General features: G+C 42.5%; 1 protein-coding gene across 3 annotated transcripts in view; it reads left to right on the top strand.

Annotated features, from left to right (window-relative positions):
* SLC36A1 (solute carrier family 36 member 1) overlaps positions 1–19,957 on the top strand; it is a 67,362-nt gene that overhangs the window by 15,265 nt on the left and 32,140 nt on the right. For 2 of the 3 annotated variants that reach the window (XM_047092259.1, XM_047092268.1), the window contains exon 2: positions 16,178–16,325. In XM_047092259.1, coding sequence (XP_046948215.1) covers positions 16,178–16,325 — 148 coding nt within the window. Of the gene's footprint in view, positions 1–6,189; positions 6,398–16,177; positions 16,326–19,957 lie in introns of those variants that run through there. The other variant, XM_047092264.1, reaches the window with a different exon arrangement.

The raw sequence follows: 19,957 nt of genomic DNA, 5'->3' as shown, positions 1-19,957 counted from the left end.
GAATGAGTGTTTTTGTATTCTTTGGGTAAATACCCAGTTGTGGAATTACTGGATCATATGATAATCCTATTTTTAATTTTTTGAGGAGCCTTTCACAGTGGCTGCACCAGTCTGCGTTCCCAACAACAGTGCGAAAGGGTTGCTTTTTCTCCACATCCTTGCCAACAGTTGTTGTTTGTTGTGTTTTTGATTTTAGCCATTTTGATAGGTGTGAGGTGATATCTCATTGTGGTTTTGATTTGCATTTCCCTGATGATGAGTGATGTTGAGCATCTTTTCATGTGTCTGTGGGCCATCTGTATGTCTTCTTTGGAGAAATGTCTGTTTTATGTTTTCTGCCCATTTTTAAATTGGATTATTTTTTATGGTGTTGTGTTGATAAGTTCTTTATATTTTTGAATACTAATACCTTATTGAACATATCATTTGCAAATAGCTTCTCTCATTCACTAGATTGTCTTTTAGTTTTGTTGATTGTTTCCTTTGCTGTGCAGAAACTTTTTATTTTGATGTAGTTCCAATAGTTTACTTTTGCTTTTGTTTCCCTTGCCTCAGGAGACATAACTAGAAAAACGTTGCTATAGCTGATGTCGGAAAAATTACTGCCTCTGCTCTCTTTTAGGATTTTGATAGGTTCAAGTCTCACATTTAGGTCTTTAATCCAGTTTGAGTTTATTTTTGTGTATGGTATAAGAAAATGGTTCAGTTTCATTCTTTCCATGTAGCTGTCCAGTTTTCCCAACACCATCTGTTGAAGAGATTGCCTCTTTCCCCTTGCATATTCTTGCCTCTTTGTCATAGACTATTTGACCATATAATCATGGGTTTATTTCTGGGCTCTTTACTCTGTTCCATTTGTCTGTGTGTCTGTTTTTGTGTCACTGCCATACTGTCTTGATGACTACAGCTTTGTAATGAATCTTGAAATCTGGGATTGTGTTACCTCAGGTTTTGTTCTTCTTTTTCAAGGTTGTTTGGCCATTAGGGGTCTTTTGTGATTCCATACACATTTTAGGATTACTTCTGTGAAAAATGCTGTTCTAGTTCTGTGAAAAATGCTGTTGGCATTTTGATAGGAACTGCATTAAATCTGTAGATTGCTTTGGGTAGCACGAACATATTAGCAATATCTGTTTTCCCAATCCGTTAGCATGGAATATCTTTCCATTTGTTTATTGCCATCTTCAATTTCTTTCATCAGTGCTTTATAATTGTCAGAGTACAGTTCTTTTACCTCCTCAGTCAAGCTTATTCCCAGCTATTTTATTATTTTTGGCACAATTGTAAATGGGATTGCTTTCTTATCTTCTCTTTCTGCTACTTCATTATTAGTAACAGATTTCTGCATATTGATTTTGTATCCTTACTGAATTCACCTATCTGAATGAATAGGCCTTACTGAATTCACCTATCAGTTCTAGCAGCTTTTTGATGGAGTTTTTAGGGTTTTCTACATACAGTATCATGCACACACTGACTACTTTTTAATTCTTCAAATAGGCTAGGCACATTCCCTCCTGGGCCCCTAGAACATGCTATTCCCCCTGCCCAGAATGCTCTTCTCAAAGAAGTCCACAGGGATTGTTTCCTCCCCTATTTTAGGACTTTGTGGAGATATCACCTCTCAGTAATATATTCCTGACTATTTAAAAAGGCTTCAATCCCTCCTCTCTGCCTCTAGACTCCCTCTCCCACTTTCCTGATTTTCCTCCATAGCAGGTACACCCGCTGACATGACATGGATATTACTTATTTATTTTTGTTCTCTTCCCTCCCTAAAATGTTTCACAAGGGCGGGGATTTTTGTCTATTGTGTTCACTAAAGTTTTAGGCCCAGTGCCTGGCACATATAATAAATATTCATTAATGAAAAAGAACCAATTTCTTTATTTTCATCTTCTTACTCTTCTATTTGATTCTTCATTTTTGTTATTACATTCTTAATTTCCAAGAGCTGTTTTTTTCCCCTAACAATATTTTTTAAAAGCAGTATTTTTGTTGTTGCTATCGTTGTTATGTCATGATGGCAACAACTTGTCTCTCTGAGGATATTTGTCTGCGTGTTTGTTTTTTGCATGGTCTCCTCCAAAAGGCTTCATGTGTTTGTGCATTTGGTTATTCTTTTGTCTTGGAGGTTTTCCCAGATGTCTTGTAATCTCTTTACAATTTTTAAATGAACCTTTAGCAGTACAATTTATATACAATCAAGTTAACGTATTTTAGGTTCCCTCCCCCCCCCCCCCCGGCCCATGTGGCTCAGTTGGTTAAATGTCTGACTTTGGCCCAGGTCATGATCTCACAGTTCGTGAGATCGAGCCCTGCATTTAATAAGTAATTAATTTAATAAGTAAAAAAATAAACCCACATAACCAGCATCCCAATCAATATATAGAATGTTAGCATTACTCCAGAAAGCTCTCTGTGTCCCTTTGCAGCCAATCCCCACATGTTTCTTTGACACATGTCAAGAAACCATTGTTCAGCTTTCTGTCACTAGATTTGGTTTTGCCCATTCTTTACATTTATATAAACCGAATCATATAGTATGCAGTTTTGTGTGTATGGCTTCTTCCACTCAGCCATAATGAGATTCATCCACATTTTTGCATGTATCAATAGCTCCTTTCTGCTCTGTATGCCACAATTTGTTTACCAATTCACCTATTGATAAGTGTGTGGGTTGTCACCGATTTAGCTTTATTAAGGTGTCTGCTGTGAAAATTTGAATACAAGTCTGTGTGGACCACAGCCTGGACCCGGGTGAGGCAAGACAGGAAGCCTAGGTCACAAAATTTAAGGAGGCACCCGCTCTTGTGTTCATGTAAGTGCCAACCCTGCGCCTGTACAATCCTAAAAGCGAGTGCCTCTTTAAATGTCCCATCTGAGGCACCTTGCTTGCCTCCCCCTAGTCGAGGCCCTGGTGTGGATAAACACTTTTATTCTCCCTGGGTCAACACCTAGGAGTGGAATTGCTGGATCACAGGATATGTGTTTAACTTCATAAAAAACCATCAAAAAAACTTTCCGAAGTGGTTACATCACTGTCCACTCCCCCCAGCAGTGGATGAAACTTCCAGTTGCTTTACATCCTCAACAACAAGTGTATTTCCAGTCGTTCCTGTTTTATTGCCATAGACCAATTGCTTCCTGCAAATATGGCTCATCCCTGTGCTTCTTGCTGTTATTTTTATCTTCCTGGCTTCCTGGATCCAAACCAGATTCAGGAGAGCTTTTGTTGAGTCTTGCTGAACTGTTTCCACACCCATTGTTGCAAACAAAACAAATAGAGCCGAGCAGCTCTAAGTGAGCTCTTCCTCTTCAGGAAGAGCGTTTTCACTGTTGCATTCCTGAGATCTGTCCCCACTGGGTCCCTTTGCTTCTCTTTGAATTTCTTTTCCATTTCCTTTATAGCTTCTGTCTGATCTCAGCGCTTTTGTTAGCCCTTACACATATTTCAGGATCTGTGGATTCTATCTTCTCCCTTTGCTGAAAATAGAGTTTTCAGAGTTTTTACGTTTTGCTTTTGCATAGTTTTCGAGGAGTAAAAGAGTCAAAATGCTTTTTTATGTATACTTCCATATATTTTTAAAAATATTTTTTAAGTGTTTATTTATTTTCGAGAGAGAGAGCGAGAGAGAGCACAAGCAGGGGAGGGGCAGAGAGAGGGAGACACAGAATTTGAAACGGGCTCCAGGCTCAGAGCTGTCAGCACAGAACCCAACGCGGGGCTTGAACTCATGAGCCATGAGATCATGACCTGAGCTAAGTCAGACGCTTAACCGACTGAGCCACCCAGGCGTCCCATAACTGTGTTAATTTCTAATTATGACTGCATAATGATAAGCTTGATAGAATCCTAACAGTATCTGAAAATGATGCAAAGGTCTTTCTAATAAGAGTGTGGTGGCCAGATATAAGAAAGAATCCTTATTATAGTCAGTGCCTCCCAGGAGCCAATTGGGGAAGGCAAAGTCCCCCTTGCATCAGTAATTCCAACAGGGAGCTCTTTGGTTCTCTTAAGATCGGGCTTTCTTGACCATGACATCAGAAGGAGCCATAGAATCAATGAAATTCAAGACCTGGAGGTAACCTGGGCTCAGAAGCATTCCAAGCACAGTTTCTGGCACTGATCAGTCAATAAATTGCTGGGTTCTTCCAGGGATGAGATGAACTCACTGGCCTTGCTATTTTGAATTGAGCACGAACCTGCATTCTTTTATCTTTCCCTGGTGAAATGAACCAACTGGGGTAGATATTTTAAAAAATATGGTGGGGTGAGGGGCACCTGGGTGGCTTAGTTGGTTAAGCATCGACTTCAGCTCAGGTCATGATCTCATAGTTTGTGAGTTCAAGCCCCATGTCTGGCTGTGTGCTGACAGCTCAGAGCCTGGAGCCTGCTTCAGATTCTGTGTCTCCCTCTCTCTCTGGCCCTTCCCCACTTATGCTCTGTCTCTTTCTGTCTCTCAAAAATAAATAAATGTAAAAATAAATAAATAAATAAATAAATAAATAAATAAATAAAATATGGTGAGGTGCCTGGGTGGCTCAGTTGGTTAAGTGACTGATTCTTGCTTTTGGCTCAGGTCATGATCTCCTGGTTTGTGAGATCAAGTCCCATGTCAACACAAAGGCTTCTTGGGATTCTTTCTCTCTCCCTCTCTCTCTGCCCCTCCCTAGCTTGTGCATTCTTTCTCTCTCTCTCTCAAAATAAATAAATAAACATTAAAAAAATATATATGGGTCATAGCACATACAAAGGCTTTAAATATATATATAAAGTAATATATGTTTATGAAATAATTGAGACAGTATATATAGATAGTTAAGAGTAAGAGTCTTAAGCAAAACAGTAAGTACTGTTTTTCATGATTCTAGATTTTAACGCCACAAATCTGTATATGTCTCTCTGTATAAATATTTCTATAAATGCATAGTATAGTGTATGGAGAACAATACTCACATGCTGGCAACTGTAAGTCTTTGGAGGAAAAGCGTGAATTTGGGAGCAGGGAAATTTTCACTGTTTATATATCTATATATTGTCTAACATTTCTAATAATAACAATATATTAATATATAATTTCTACTATCTTAACAGTTTTATGGAGATATAATTTACATAACAATAAACTGCACATATTTTTAAAAATTTATTTTTAAACTGCATGTATTGAATGTGTATAATTTGATAACTTAAAATCCATATTCACTTATGAAACCATCAGCACAATTAAGGTAGTGAAAATATTTGTCACCTTGAAAGTTTTCTTATGCCCCTTTATAATCTCTCCGGTCCTGACCTTCCCACCCACTCCAGGCAACCACTGACAGGTTTTCTGTCACTGGAGACTATTTAACATTTTCTAGAACATTAGGTAAATGGAATATTTTTTCTGACTTCTTTTACTCAGCAGAATTATTTTAAGATTTATCCATTTTGTAGCTCTATCAAGAGTTTATTCCTTTGTGTGTGTGTGTGTGTGTGTGTGTGTGTGTGTGTATGTGTGTGTGTATGTGTGTGTGTGTGTGTGTGTGTGTGTGTGTGTGAATGGTTACATAATTTCAAATTAATTAATTAATTTGTTAGTTACATAATTTTTAAAGGAAAAATTCAGGGAGAAGGAGGAAAGAGAAGGCTAGGTAACACATACACCTCAAACATACTGAGATGTTGCCATCCATTTAAAATTTTAAATATGTTAAAAATTTAACGTTGCCTTACCTCACAGTCCCATTTCCAGGAGCAACCACAAATGAGTTTGTGCAAGCTTCGAAAAATAGGACAAGATGATTTTTAAAAAGATGTATTTTTTAAAATTATAAAAGCAACATACGCTCCCCGAAACGTGTTAAGGAAAGCACACCATGTGCAGAAATGAGCGCACGGCTCAGGGGACAGAGCTCTGGGGACTCGCCAGCCACGCTCCGAGCTCAAAGCCCCGCCCAGTTCTGCCGGGCCCCGGGCCCTGCCTGCCGTGTCAGCAACAGGTCGCCAGGTGGTGCTGCGGAGCCGGGCTCCGGAGCTTCCCCGGTGGAGGGGAGCTGCCACGCGCTGGAACACGTGACCCGGGTCTCCGGCTGGGGAGCCGGGATCACATGACGGGGCCCGGAAGCGGCTGTCCCGGCAGCAAAGGTGGGAGGGGGGGGGATGGCTGGGGCTCCGAGCTGAGGCGGGGACGGGTGGGCTGAGCTGAAGCGGGAGCCAGAGCCGGAACCGAGCCTGAGCCGGAGCCCGAGCGGTGCGTCCGCGCGCTGATGGGCCGGGGCTGACGGCGTGTCACCGCCTCCTGCAGGACCCACCTCGCCTTCCTCTGGGGCTCAGCGGATGCTCCGGGTCAGGCACCGATCGGCTTGGGGTGCAGGTCCGAATCTCCTCGGCTCCCCCGCCTCAGCCGCGGTAAGATGCGGGCACCCCTCCCAGGATGAGGCCAACTGGAGAATCCCTTTTCCCTCGCGCTCTATCCCTTGACCTCCCCCTGCCGTTTGACAGGTGGGGAAACTGAGGTGCCCAGATGAGAAAGGTCATCCTACCTACCAGCCAGGGCTTCTTCCACGCTTCCCAAGGGGGTCCTGTCGCCTGGGACGAGTGACCGGCCCTGTGGGAGCCCTGCCGGGGACTTGCTAATAGTGGGTCTTTGGGTCATAGAATACCAGAATTGGGATCCTGGGAAATCACTTGGTGCAACCCCATTCTAGGACAGTTGAAGAAATGGAGGATCTGGAAGGGGTCGGGGCTTGCCTAAGGTCACCCAGTGAGTTAGTGGCAGACCTGCGCCCCAACCTCCGGTGGCTGTTTCCTAGCCTTTCCCCACACTGCCTCCTGCGGAAAACTTGACATGTGGAAAGGCACCTTCTTCCTGTCCTCTTCTCTTCTAGCTCTGCCTTTTTAGCTCTACGGTCTCCATCTCCCGGATTGGCTTGGCTCTGGGTGTGGTTCCCTGTTTCAGTGTTCACGGTTTTTCTGCAGACTCATCATTCTGGAGGCTTTGCTTCTAACCGTCCTGCAATTTTGTGTAAATCATACTGAGATATGAAATAAGAATTGCAGAAGGTGGCTCGCAGCTGGGGCTGTGGAACGCCCTGGCCATTAACTCGAAGAATGCAAAGGCCTTGGCTTTATGTTTTCTGTAGCTTGTGTTATTTGGGGAATACTGGTTACTTGCTTGCAGTCGTTTGAGGCTTGCTAAAATAACATAGCGGCATGGTGTAACGGAAAGAGCCGAGATTGGGGAATTGAGAGACTGTGTTCTAGCTCTGACACTTGCTTTGCAACCTTGGGTGACTCCCATCCTGGAGTGGGTGTAGGTTTCCCAGCCTGTACGGTGATGAAGTTGAATCCCTAAGGACCTCGTCTGCTCTGACATTCGGTGCATTGGGGTCTGTTTGTTTTCTAATCAGAGAGGGTTTTCCCCTGTGTGTAGTACTACCACTGTGCAACAAAGATTAATCCAGTTGTCCAGGACGCGGTTCCCTACTTCAGTTATTTCTGGGTTGCCATGAAATCCTCCTCTTTCTTCTTATCTCTGTATTATGTCCAAGATAAATGCTGACCGCTGAAAGTCATTTTGACGGTCTTTAATCACTTTAAACATGATCAAGCCCCTCTTTGACTCTTTGTCAAGGGCCTAGTCTATAGTCGTTCACATGTGCACTTAGAGTATGTTTTCTTTAAAGATTTTTTTGTTGTCAAGAAGTAAAGGGGACACAAGAGACTGGATCTTTTGCTCTGAGTTTGAGACTGTGGGGTGGAGGCTGTATGAAGAAGAGGCTGCTGCGATGATGGTATTAAGTCTCTTTTCCTTTGTTTGCTGATGGTGCCATTTATAATCACCTGCCGTTGAGTCCTTATTTTCCCTTTAAACCGTGTAGCCGTTCATTCAGCGTCATCTCTGTGGCAGCGTGACGGGCTCGGAGCTGTCTTTGTCTATTCTAAAGGCAGATTCCATTTCTTCTGCGGTATTCCAGAGGTTATAACTAGGACCAGTGGATGCAAGTGCCGAAAGGGAAGTGGTTTTTGGGTGAGCAGAAGAACTTTCTAAGAATAAGTGCTCTTTCATGTGGCAACACAGAGCACAGAGCTCCCTGTCACTGGAGATAATTGTCCCTTGGCAATTACTTGTGGGAATGTCATGGATTAGATTATTGTATTGGGTAGAGCTTTGGGCTAGATAGAGTGTTAGGTTTTCTTCCAACTCAGGGGTTCTGTGAAATTCTAGGACTGGACTTGTTAGCATGGAGAATGTGAAGTAGGGTGGGTAGGACAGATGGCCACTTTTGTGAACGCGTTACTTTCCCCTTTGTCTCATCTCCTGTTAAGTACCCCTCCTGGTTTTTTAATTTTTTTTTTTTTATTATTATTCCTCCTCCTCCCTCCCCAGGGAGTGTCTCAATTCTTTAAATGCTTGATATCTCTCCCAAGGTCGGATTCTGAAGAGTCATTGTGCTGTTAATGATACATTTCTTTCTACCATGACCTGAAAGCAAGGTCCTCGAACTGGGCTGAGTAAATGGACTTTGGGTTCTACTTTTGCTGGCCTGGCTCTGATAACCCCTTCCAGAAGTGTGTGACTGGCTGACAACCACTAACACCTAGGATAGCTTTTCTCTTTGTCCTGTAGAGGAAACTCACACTGAGTCTTTTTGCCTCATCCGGGGCCGTGGAGGAATCCTGAGGCTCCTTCCTTAAGCCAGGCCTTACTGGGTCTAAGTACACAAAGCTAGCTGTTTTATGGGTGTGGGGTCCAGTGGATGGGACATTCTAAATGTACCAGAATAGAAACTACATATATTGCATTTGCTGCCATCTCTTATCTCCCAAACATTTCTCTCGGAAGCCTTAACACCCAGGGCCAGTTCTCAATGACCCTCTCCAGTAGAAAATACTCCACTGTGCCTCCCTATTCCGTGAAGTCAGAAATCTATCTGGGTTACTGGGATGCTCATGGCACATAGATCACCATTTCCAAAATGGGGACTCATTCCAGGAGTGATGGAATGGAAAAGAACTGCAGAACCATAGGTGTGCATAGTGACCTTTCTGACTTTTTGTTCTTGAACTTCTCTGCGGTGATAATCACATCTAACTTTGAACTTGTTGTATCTTTTATTATGCAGAATTCCCCATGCACACCTAATCCTGGCCCCAGTTTTGTTCCAGGGAAGATGGCAGGGAGGAGAGAAAATTTATGGTGTGATAGAAACACTGACTAAGAATCTGGAATGTTATATTCTAATCCCAAGTCTTTAACTAGCTGGGGCCTTGGTTTTCTCACCTTTGAATGAGAAGCTGGGGCTTTATCTTCTATAAGTCACGCCTGGTTCTGACGTTTAGTGGTTTTTATGACTGTGGGTAAAAAGTGAGCGTGTTTGTGTCTTTAGCCCCTCCTGGACAGAGACTGCTGAGGTCAGCAGCCCTCTCACCAGGCTCATTTAGGCAGGAGTCAAATTATGGAATGCACTTCTGTGGTAGGTTAGATGGAGTTTTATCTGATGCCCTTTAAAAACAGCAGATCATGTGGAAGTTAGAGATTTTCACTTTCCTCCTTGTAGATCACAGACAGCAAGCAACACAATCTGTGTCCTTGTTCATGACTTTGGAATCCCAGCAACAGAGAAAAGAAAACGCATCTAGAGAATTCGCTGTTTCTCTGGGTTCCAAAGTCTAACCCAGTGTAATTGTTTAGGAATGATGGGTGGCAATTTTAGTCTGCAAATATCACCAATCCTGGTAGGAGGTGAGGCCTGGGGTACACCTATCATAATAAGATCATATGTATTTTTCTAGTGCTTAGTATGAATCCATCTGTAATCAGGATCATCTAGGAAGCTGGTTAAAAATAAACTGTTCATGTTGAATCAGACTGGGGTCAGAAATCTGTTTGGTTTTTTAAAGCAGTTTTATTGAGATATAATTCAAATGGCATGGGATATACTTCAGCCATTTAAAGTGTACAATTCACTGGCTTTTAGTATATTCACAGAGATGTGCATAAAATCCATTTTAGAACATTTTCATCACTCCAAAAGAAACTCTGTCCCTTAGGTGTCACTGCTAATTTCTCTTAACTCCCTACCCTAAACCGTAGGCAACTAATAATCTATTTTCTGTTCTAGACTTTCATATGAACAAAATCATATAATATATGGTGCTCATTTTTTCAACTAGAATGTTTTTAGGGTTCACCCATGTTGTCACATGTATTTGTCAGTACTTAATTTATTTTTGTATTTTGTATTATGTCAGTATTTAATTTATTTTTATTGCTAAGTAGTATTGTGTGGATACAGCACATTTCGTTTATCCATTCATCAGGTTTATTTTCACATTTGGCTATTAGGAATAATACTGGGATCACCATTTGTGTACGAGTTTTTCTGTGGACATACATTTTCATTTCAGGATATACCTAGGAGTAGAATTGCTGGGTCATTTAGCCTTTTGAGGAACCGTGAGACTTGTGTCCAAAGTAGCTACACCATCTCACATTCCCACCAACTGTGTTAGAGGATTCCAGTTTCTCCACAGCTTCACCAGTATTTATTATTATCTGTCTTTGATTTTAGCCATCTTGGTGGGTGTGAAGTAGTATCTCATTGTGGTTTTTGATTTGCATTTACCTGGTAGCTAGTGATATTGAGTATCTTTTCAGGTGGTATTGGCCATTTCCACCTCTTCGGCAAAATAGTTATTCAGATGATTTGCCTATTTTTTAATTGTATTGTCTTTTTATTATTGAGTTGTAACAGTGTTTGTATTTTCTGGATTTAAGTCTCTGATCAGAAATATGATTTGCAGAAGTTTTCTCCCACCGTGTGGCTTGTTTTTCACTTTCTTGATGGCGTCCTTTGAGGCACAAATGTTTTTTAATTTTGATAATGTGTAATTTACCAATTATTTTTTGCTTGTGATTTTGCTGTCATATGTAGAAACCACTACCTCATCTGAGGTCATGAAGATTTACACTTATGTTTTCTTCTAAGAGTTTTATAGTATTCACTCCTGTGTTTAGGTCTTTGATCCATTTTGAGTTAATTTGTACGTATGGTGTGAGGAAGAGTTCCAGTGTGGATATCCAGTAGTCCCAGCACTATTTGTTGAAAAGATGATTCTTTCTCCATTGACTTATCTTGGCACCCTGTCAAAAATCAATTGACCATAGATGTGAAGGTTCCTTTCTGGACTCTCAGTTCTGTTCCATTGATCTGTATGTCTATCCTTATGCCAGTACCATATTGTCTTGATTACTGTAGCTTTGTACTGAGTTTTGAAATTGGGAAGTCCTCCAACTTTGTTCTTCTTTTTCAAAATTGTTTTGGCTAATCTGAGCCTTTTGGATTTCCATATGAATTTTAGAATCAGCTTGTCAATTTCTGCAGCAAGGCAACTAGGATTTTGATAGGGACTTCACTGAATCTGCAGATCAGTTTAGGAAATATTGCCATATTAACAACATTGAATCTTCTAAACCGTAAACATTGGGATGTTTTTTCAATTTTTTAGGCCTTTAACTTCTTTCAACAATATTTTATAGTTCTCATGTACAACCCTTATACCTACTTGGTTTAAATTCATTCCTAAGAATTTTATTCTTTTTGATGCTATTGTAAACGGAACTGTTTTCTCAACTTAATTTTCAGATTGTTCCTTGCAATTGCATAGAAATACAACTAGTGTTTGTATATTGACCTTGTATCCTGCAAATTTGCTGAACTTATTAATTGTCTAGTTTTTAGTGGATAATTTTTATGTGTTTACAAGGCACCCATAAAGGTATTGTTCAGTTTTTGATAATGAAGCTAAATAAATAACACTTTAGTACTGTCTCGCCATCGCTTCATTCCTTTTTTTCCCTCCCCTACCTTCCCATAGGCCCCAAAGAAGAGCTATAAACATGTATAGGTGGACTCTCCTTCCTTTGTTGGAATTGGCCTTGTTTATTGTACTGAATTTGGAATAGAAACCAATCAGTAAACTCTTATTTGGTTATTTTGAGAACATTTTCATATTTTCAAAAGTGACTTGCTATGAGGCCGATAGGTGGATGAAAGATGCTCAGTTTTTATTTTCCTGGAAATCAGAGAAATGTAAAATAAAACAAGTACAAGGGACCACCCAGCCATTTAAAAGAACAAAAATGATAAAAGCCAACATTGGCAGAGTTATGAAGAGACAGTCATATTCCTAGTGACACTATAGGTTAGTTCAATCATTTGTGTGGCAAGGACCATAAAAATGAGTGTATTCACCTAGTTTTACTCCAAAAGCATATCTCCAAAATTAAAAAAAAACTATGTGTATGAATTCCTATTAGATGTGATGTAAGAGATTTAAAAAAGAAAGAAAGCATAAGCTTCATATCCAACAGTTGGGAGCTAGCGAAGCAAATTATTATATCAATATAATGATGGACTGTTATATTGCAACTACACATCATTAGTGTGTGTACTTTACGGATTCAGGGAATAGTAGATATGAAATAAGTGGGGGAAAACCTTCAAATAATGAGAATATTGCTAACTAAAAAATAGTTTATGTAAGAAAAAAAAGTAAAAGTTATTAAGATTATATAGATAGTTGATATTTCACTGCAATTTTGGTTGAATGTATATTTAAACTATTTTTTTTTAATTTTTTTCCACGTTTTTATTTATTTTTGGGACAGAGAGAGACAGAGCATGAACGGGGGAGGGTCAGAGAGAGAGGGAGACACAGAATCGGAAACAGGCTCCAGGCTCCAAGCCATCAGCCCAGAGCCTGACGCGGGGCTTGACCTCACGGACCGTGAGATCGTGACCTGGCTGAAGTTGGACGCTTAACCGACTGCGCCACCCAGGCGCCCCTTGAATGTATATTTAAAGAAAAAAATTTTTTCCCACCGCACGTGTAGACTTTTCTTACTTTGTAGTGTTCACCCTTTTGGGTATAGGTATCTAATGAAGATTTTGAGTTTGTGTTGATGGGCCACACATAATGTATAAACTCTCTTCTTTGTCCTCAAGAGCCTAAAATAAAGGACAAGCTTGTCTTGAATTCTCACATATTTTGCCCCTCATTTAAAAGTTAACAGGTGCTATTAAAATCTCCCACAGGGCAGAAATCTCAATTGCACAATAGACTTGGAAACCAGGTTTCATCAAAGGGAGCCCAGAGGCAGGGTGGCCTTGGAGGCTAGCACTCAGTGTGGACAGCTAGAGAGCAAGAGGAGGCTGCCTTGATGGCCAGAAAGAGCGATAGAAGGAACTCCGAGGAGTGATTGCCCGCACCCTCTAGAGCGCTTGGACCCCTCCTTCACCGCTCTGAGAAGGGTCTTCTGCTTGGACTTTCCCAGGGTTGGGGAACACATTGTCTCCCAGAGCGGTCTGTTCCATTGGACAACTCCTTCTGATAAAGGCTCTTCCTTATGTCTAGCCACAGGCCTGCCTCCCTCTACTTCCCACCTCCTGACCCTCTTTCTGACTCATCTTTGAGGTCCCACAGGACAAGTATTACCCATAGGACAGCTTTTGGAAGCAGTTTTTATACCTCCCAAGTTGCTAGTTCTCCAGGTTGAACTTTCTCATTGCTTCTAGTCGTTCCTCATTTAGGTGTTTTCCACTCCCTCCTCCTGTTGGTGGTGAGCCCTCACTATACCACAGTTTAGCATTGTTTATAGTGTACTGCCTGGAACAGAATATCGTGCGTGGCAAAAACAGTGCTGTCGACTACCGGGGGTTCTCTCTCATCCTAGTGCAACCTAGAATTAGCTTATTTGGCATCTGTTATTAAATCGTTGACTTCTGTTGAGCTGATCATCAGCTAAAACCCGTAAATAGTGTTAATTTTTTCTTTTCAGCATGCATGCAGTGGCCAAGCCACATCTCCCACGTGCTGTGGTTGTTTCTCAGACTTCAGATCTATAGATTTCAGCTTCTTTTTTTGAGCAGTTTCTTACCAATATTGTGCTGTGGGTAACTTCAGTTTTTATATATAACATAAAGACACCTCTTTGCAGTATTTGAAATAAATTGAGCATCTGTGCCAAGTAATCAATAGAGTAGTTTCCTGGTTGTTGGGGAGGAGTAGGGGGATTTGTCAGTCCCCATATTCTGTCCCTTCTCCCTCAGTAATATGCATGAGTCACCTGGATGGCTCTATTCCTCAGACACTTGGTATGTTGGAAAAGAAATTCTCTTCTGTTTGCATAAATAATTAGTTGATTTTTGGAATACTGGAGCTAGAGAGAAGCTGACAGATCTTTCAGTTCACTGCCCTCTACCCCTTTCTGCACATTTGGGATAAAAGAATTGTTCCAAGTTAGTAAGGAAACTGGCGAGAGAGGCAGGCTTAGAACCCAAGCCTTCTGCCATACATAGAACCTGACCTATTAGCTCTTGCCTAAATAGCAGCTTTCAACTGTCATGTTAAGATATTTTACAGATTTTCTCCCCTTGATCCTCTTATGAGTTTAATTGCCCTAGAACTAGAAGACTTCTTTGAATCCCTCTGGCTTGTGAGTAAATGATGCCCTCTTAGGTATTTAACAAAGTCGCCCTAGTGGTGAAGCTGGGCAGGATCCTCTGGGAGACTTCCACAGCCCTTACTGGCTTTCTGCCAGGCGCTTTCCTTGTGGGGTTATGTGGGTCCTCTCTCCATTACACTTGGGAGAAAATGAGATCACCCTGGGTCTCTTAGGTGCCAGAGTAGGGCCAGTTTCCGAAGAGTCCCCTGGGACTTGACCTGTGGGAACACTCAGCACAGAGCTGTCCTCTGGCAGCTAGTGTTGGGGGCTAGGCAAGATGGTATCGTGATGCCCGTCATTCCTGTCTCCTTACCAGGTGTCTGAGACAGCACGTCAGGCTCCGGGGCTTAGGCTGGGGAAGAGCCCACTCACAGGGAGGCAGGTATGCCAGTCTGCCAGTGTCAGAAGGATTTTCATTTGTAATCTTTAATGTACGTGTACCTTCCTTTCCTCACTCCATTGCAGATTCTTGGAGGCCGGGAAGTTGGCTTCCTTTCATTGTAATATTCCCTCATTGCCAGTGGCAGTGCATTCAATAGGTGTTTCCAGGTTCGGGCAGGGCAGCACAATATACGTTTCCTGCTCTGCTGCTACCTGGCTGTAGCAGACAGGTTCCTTCATCGTTCTGGGATTGATTCTGCATCCGTCAAATGCGCAGTTTGTGGAGCGACCTCTGAGGGCTCTTTTAGTGTAGCGCCTAGGATTCTTGAGGCTTCCGGAACTGCCCAAATGTATCCTTCTGGTGTAGCTCAGAGGAGTCGTTGTTCTTTCTCTTTTCTGTGGTAGCATTACTGAGAAAATCCACCCTGGGGACGATACCCTCGCCATCTTTCCCCAACACACAACACAAAGGGTTTTTTCTTTCACCATCTTTAAAACGTTGGCAAATCCGTAACAATAAAAACAAGGGGAGTTGTGGAGGGGAGGTCTTGAGATGAGGGCCAATGGAGAGCCCTCTCATGCTCCTGCTCTTCCTCTGAGCTGCTTGCCTTTCAGGCTGGTTGCAAGAAAAGGGGATGGGGGTCGCCGATGACCTCCAAAAAGTACAGGCCGGGCCAGAGGTCATGGTGGAGAGGGAGAGGAAGTCAGCTGTGGCTCTGGAACCTGGTGGGGAATCTGAGCAGGCTTGGATGATTTGGAGGGGGTTCCTTGAATGCAACAGAGTCCTTTTTCTAATGCACGCAGAAGAAAAATAAGATGCAGTGAGGGATATTCAGGTTCCCATCCTCTGAGAGCTTGCTCCTGGGGAAGATGGGCAGAGATACGATATAACTGTTGTTCAAGGTTCAAAGAAATTAGCTCAAAGGAGGGGATAGTTACTCCCAACCTAAGGAACGGGGAAGGCTTCCTGGAAGCACCTGTCTGCATCTTACCCACCCATCCCGGGCAGTGCCTCACCTTTGCTCTGTCCAGGTATGCGGTGGCAAATTTAGAAATTTATGAGTGGGGCACTAACTGGAAACGTTGGGAGACAGAAGCTGAGTGAGCTCAGCCCGCCCATGTGTACTTTGCACTTTTTCCATTTCCCTTGGTATCAGGCACTGTCACTGTACTTAATTCATAGTGCAGCTGTCACTGAGCTGTTGTGACCATGGCTGCTCCTGCCCCAGAGCCCACCACAGGCTTGGAGCTAAAGGCCCCGGCCTCTGGAGGTCTTAGCGCTGACCCTGTCCCTCCAGCTACCATGTCCACGCAGAGACTTCGGAACGAGGATTACAATGACTACAGCTCCACGGACGTGAGCCCAGAGGAGAGCCCATCCGAAGGCCTAAACAACTTCTCTTCCCCTGGCTCTTACCAGCGGTTTGGGGAAAGCAACAGCACAACGTAAGTTTCTTTACCCTCCTGGGTGGGATTCATGTTTCTACATTCTGTATTCATAATGTAGTCTCCCTTAGAGGTATTTTTGCTCCCCCATTTTTATCAGTTCCCCACTTTACAGATGGAAGGAAGATATAAAGAGACTGGGTGAGTAACAGTGCTGAGATTTGAGTTCCTTGCCAGCCACCTTCCCATCTGTTTTATATTCTTTGCTCCTTTCAGCTGCGTTGGTCCCCGAACGCTGGTGCTGAATGTAAGAGAAACTTCTAGAGAGAACGTTCTCTTAATTCAGAAGCACGGGTCATCTGTCTTAGAACCTCAAATACCTCTAGGCTCAATTGGAAGCTTCCTTTGCAGAGTCTTGCCCAGACTTCTGTCCCCATCATGAAACAGCCAGTTCATTTGGTTGAAGAAGTGGTAAGAGGGAGGAAGGAATAATTTCTCCTGCATTTGAAAAATTCAAGAGGTTGAGGAAAGGAGGTCTGCTTTGCATTGCCTAGGGAGGGCTTGAGTTTTATTCCTGGAAACTGAATCCCAAGGCTCATCTGAGTGCCCTCTCTGGGCCTCAGTTTCTCCAAATGTAAGAGAAAGTTGAGGACCCCACTGTGAAGGTATGCTGACTGTCTGGTGCTTACCCACTTGAATTAGAAGGTTCAGAAGAGGGTTTTCTACCCCACTGAGTTTTCATACTCAGTCCTGAACCTCAAGTATGTTTTCTCCATCTTTTTTGACCCCTTCTGTTTATTCCTCAAGCTTAGCTGTTACCCTTTCTGTGTTCCTTTGTGGGTTGGGTGTGACTTAACTGAGGGATCCTTTATGTGCTAGACTTGTCCCATGTGACTGCCCAAGGAGGCTCTTGAAGCTTCTCTTGGAGGTCATTACTGGTGAAGCTCCCTTTGGCTGCAGGCTCTCCTGGGGCAGGGCATTTTCTCTTGGGATAGAACCAGAAGATATGGTCTGTCCACATTACCACTAGGTGATTTCTGCTCCTAAAGATTCAGTCTCTATAGCTTATGTCTCATGTGGCATGCTTTTGTAGATTCCCCCATTTCCTTGCAGTGCTAGCTGATGGGAAAGATTGTGCAGAGAACAACTGGCGGCAGTGAGGACCATCTTTGCCCTCTTTTCCCTAACCTATCCTCCCAGCTGGCCTCCCCCCAGGCAGAAGGAGCTCCAAATGCAGCCATTGACATGTGATAGCTTCCCTTCAGAAGTCATACGCGTTGTGCAATTGTTTTTCCAAGCTTCTCTCTCTATAGTTTCTCTTCCAGTTTTTGCTCTTGTTATCAGGCATCAGCTTGTCTGTGTAATGCTTGTCATATGGGGTCTAGATTTTCATTTTTAAAGGGACCTCCCTGAAGTTCAAAACCAACCACTAGCAACTTCGGGATGGTAGCTCATAAGTTTTGTGTGTATTGAAAGTTATGTGTGCCTGTTAGCTATTCTGAATATCTTTTTTTTCACATTGCGTTATAACTAGTATCAACCCAAAACTATTTCTCCTTGCTTGTTAGAAATTGAGAAAATCAGGAGATACCTTCCTTGGGCTTGTACTGGGATGTTTTCCTGGGTATACTTTGTTGTGAGGGCCTATCCTGCCCTGATACTGTGCTATAGGGTAGGTGACCAGGAATGCCCATCTGCAAGTGATGTCCAGTATCACAAGTGGGAGAGGGAAAAGTACTCCCTAGGGACTGGGAGGGTTGGTTGAGTAACCAGCTGGTTACTCAGGCTGGATCCACCTGAGCATTTAGGTGTAGAAAGCATGCCAGGTGTCATTAAGATATAAGCTGATTCAGGAGACCTCATTAGCTCAGGTGGATTTCTCACATATCAGGGTGTTAGAGACAAGCTCTTGAGCTGGAGTCCTTGTCTACTGTGCCTTGCCCCACCCTGTTATCTGCTTTGTCCAGGAGCAAAGAACATGGAACAAAGTACAAGGAACAAAATGCAAGGAATAAAGTACATGCTTGCATATACCTGGCTCTTCTAAGGGTTAAGGGCTCAAGAAAAATCCCTAATCAGGGGTGCAGATCGGAACCCCAGACACTTCCATAATGGTGTGTTTAGTGAGTTTATTTCCTAACACTTGGTCTTGCCAAGCCGTTGACTGCTTTGACAACAGCCTCATTTTACTCTGTTGGGCATTTTTCTTCTTGTTGCCCTGTTGAGTTACATTATACCAGCTGTTGGTTGAGCTTGGGTCCTTTTCCCCCAGGCCGGCAGGCTGAGAAACCAGTTGACTGCTCTAGGTTATCTAGAACAGCTGTTTGCAAAGTGTGACTCTTTGGGGTTCCCAAGACCATTTCAAGAAGTCTGTGAGACTGAAACTATTTTCATAATAATGCTAACATGTTATTTGCCTTTTCACTGTGTTGGCATTTACACTGATGGTTCAGCAGCGGGTAAAATTGCTGGTGCGTTAGCATAAATCAAGGCAATACTACCAACTTATGCCAGTCATCGTATTTTTCTCTGCCACACGTGTACAAAGAATAAGCCAGTTTCACGTAAGCAGGCCCTTGATGAAGCAGTCAAATTACTCATTTTATTACTTAATCCTTCATGCAGGTTTAATAATCTGCGTGACAAAATGGGAAGTACATGTGAAATACCTCTATTGCATACCAAAGTATGACACCTGTCTTAAGGACAAGACCTGGAGTGATTGAGTTACTGAACTCAACTACCTCTGAACTACAAGCTGTAGGTTATTCAGGCCTGAGGACTTGGCAGACATTTTCTTGAAAATGAAAATAATGAGACCATAACCTCATGAAAAACAATGGTATTTGTGGTCCACAATAAAATTTAAGTTTTCAAGCAAAACTAGAAAAAAACCTGGTATCCAACACTGACCTTGACAGCTTCCCTCTACTTAAAGGCTAGTAGGGTGCCTGGGTGGCTCAGTTGGTTGAGCATCTGACTCTTGATTTTGGCTCAGTTGATGATCCCAGGGTCGTGTGATTGATCCCCATGTGAGGCTCCATGCTGAGTATGGAGCCTGCTTAAGATTCTCTCTCCCCCTTTGCACCTCTCCCCAACTTGTGCTCGCTCTCTCCCTTAAAAAAAAAAAAAAACTTCAGTGATATTAATAAATGTGAGTTTTTCTGATATTGTGTAGTGAAATGTGCCAGTGCTTGGAAGATCTGCATAACTCAGGGAACCAGTATCTTCCAAATGGCCAGCCTGATATTAGAAAATTGCACGTGGGTGAAAGATTCATGCAAAGGGCAAGATCACCAGTAGATTTTTGATCTGATAGGATATTGAAAAGGCCAGACTCCATGTTGTAACTAACTTCTAAGAAACAACTACATGTCAAGTATCAAAGGAAAACTACCATAATCGTCTAAAGAGATTACTAAAACACACTCCAACTGCATGTCTTTGTGAGGACAGATTTTCTTTGTGTACTTCAACCAAAACAACATATCACAACAGACTTAATGCAGAAGTAGGTAGTGAAGCTATCAAGCAAGACATTAAAGAAGTTTGCAAAAAAACCTGTAAATTAGTACCAGTCTTCGTTTTGGAAAAGAGAATTACTTTTCATTAAAAAAAAATCTGTTGGGGTGCCTGGGTGGCTCAGTCGGTTAAGCGTCCGACTTCGGCTCAGGTCATGATCTCGCGGTCTG

Source organism: Lynx rufus, unplaced genomic scaffold, assembly GCF_022079265.1.
Source record: "Lynx rufus isolate CCGP_SWC_20201006 ecotype Redwood Valley unplaced genomic scaffold, mLynRuf1.p SCAF_1, whole genome shotgun sequence".
In the NCBI taxonomy this organism is placed as follows: Eukaryota; Metazoa; Chordata; class Mammalia; order Carnivora; family Felidae; genus Lynx; species Lynx rufus.
The sequence above is the reverse complement of the archived record's forward strand: the minus strand, read 5'-3'. Positions and strand labels throughout refer to the sequence as shown.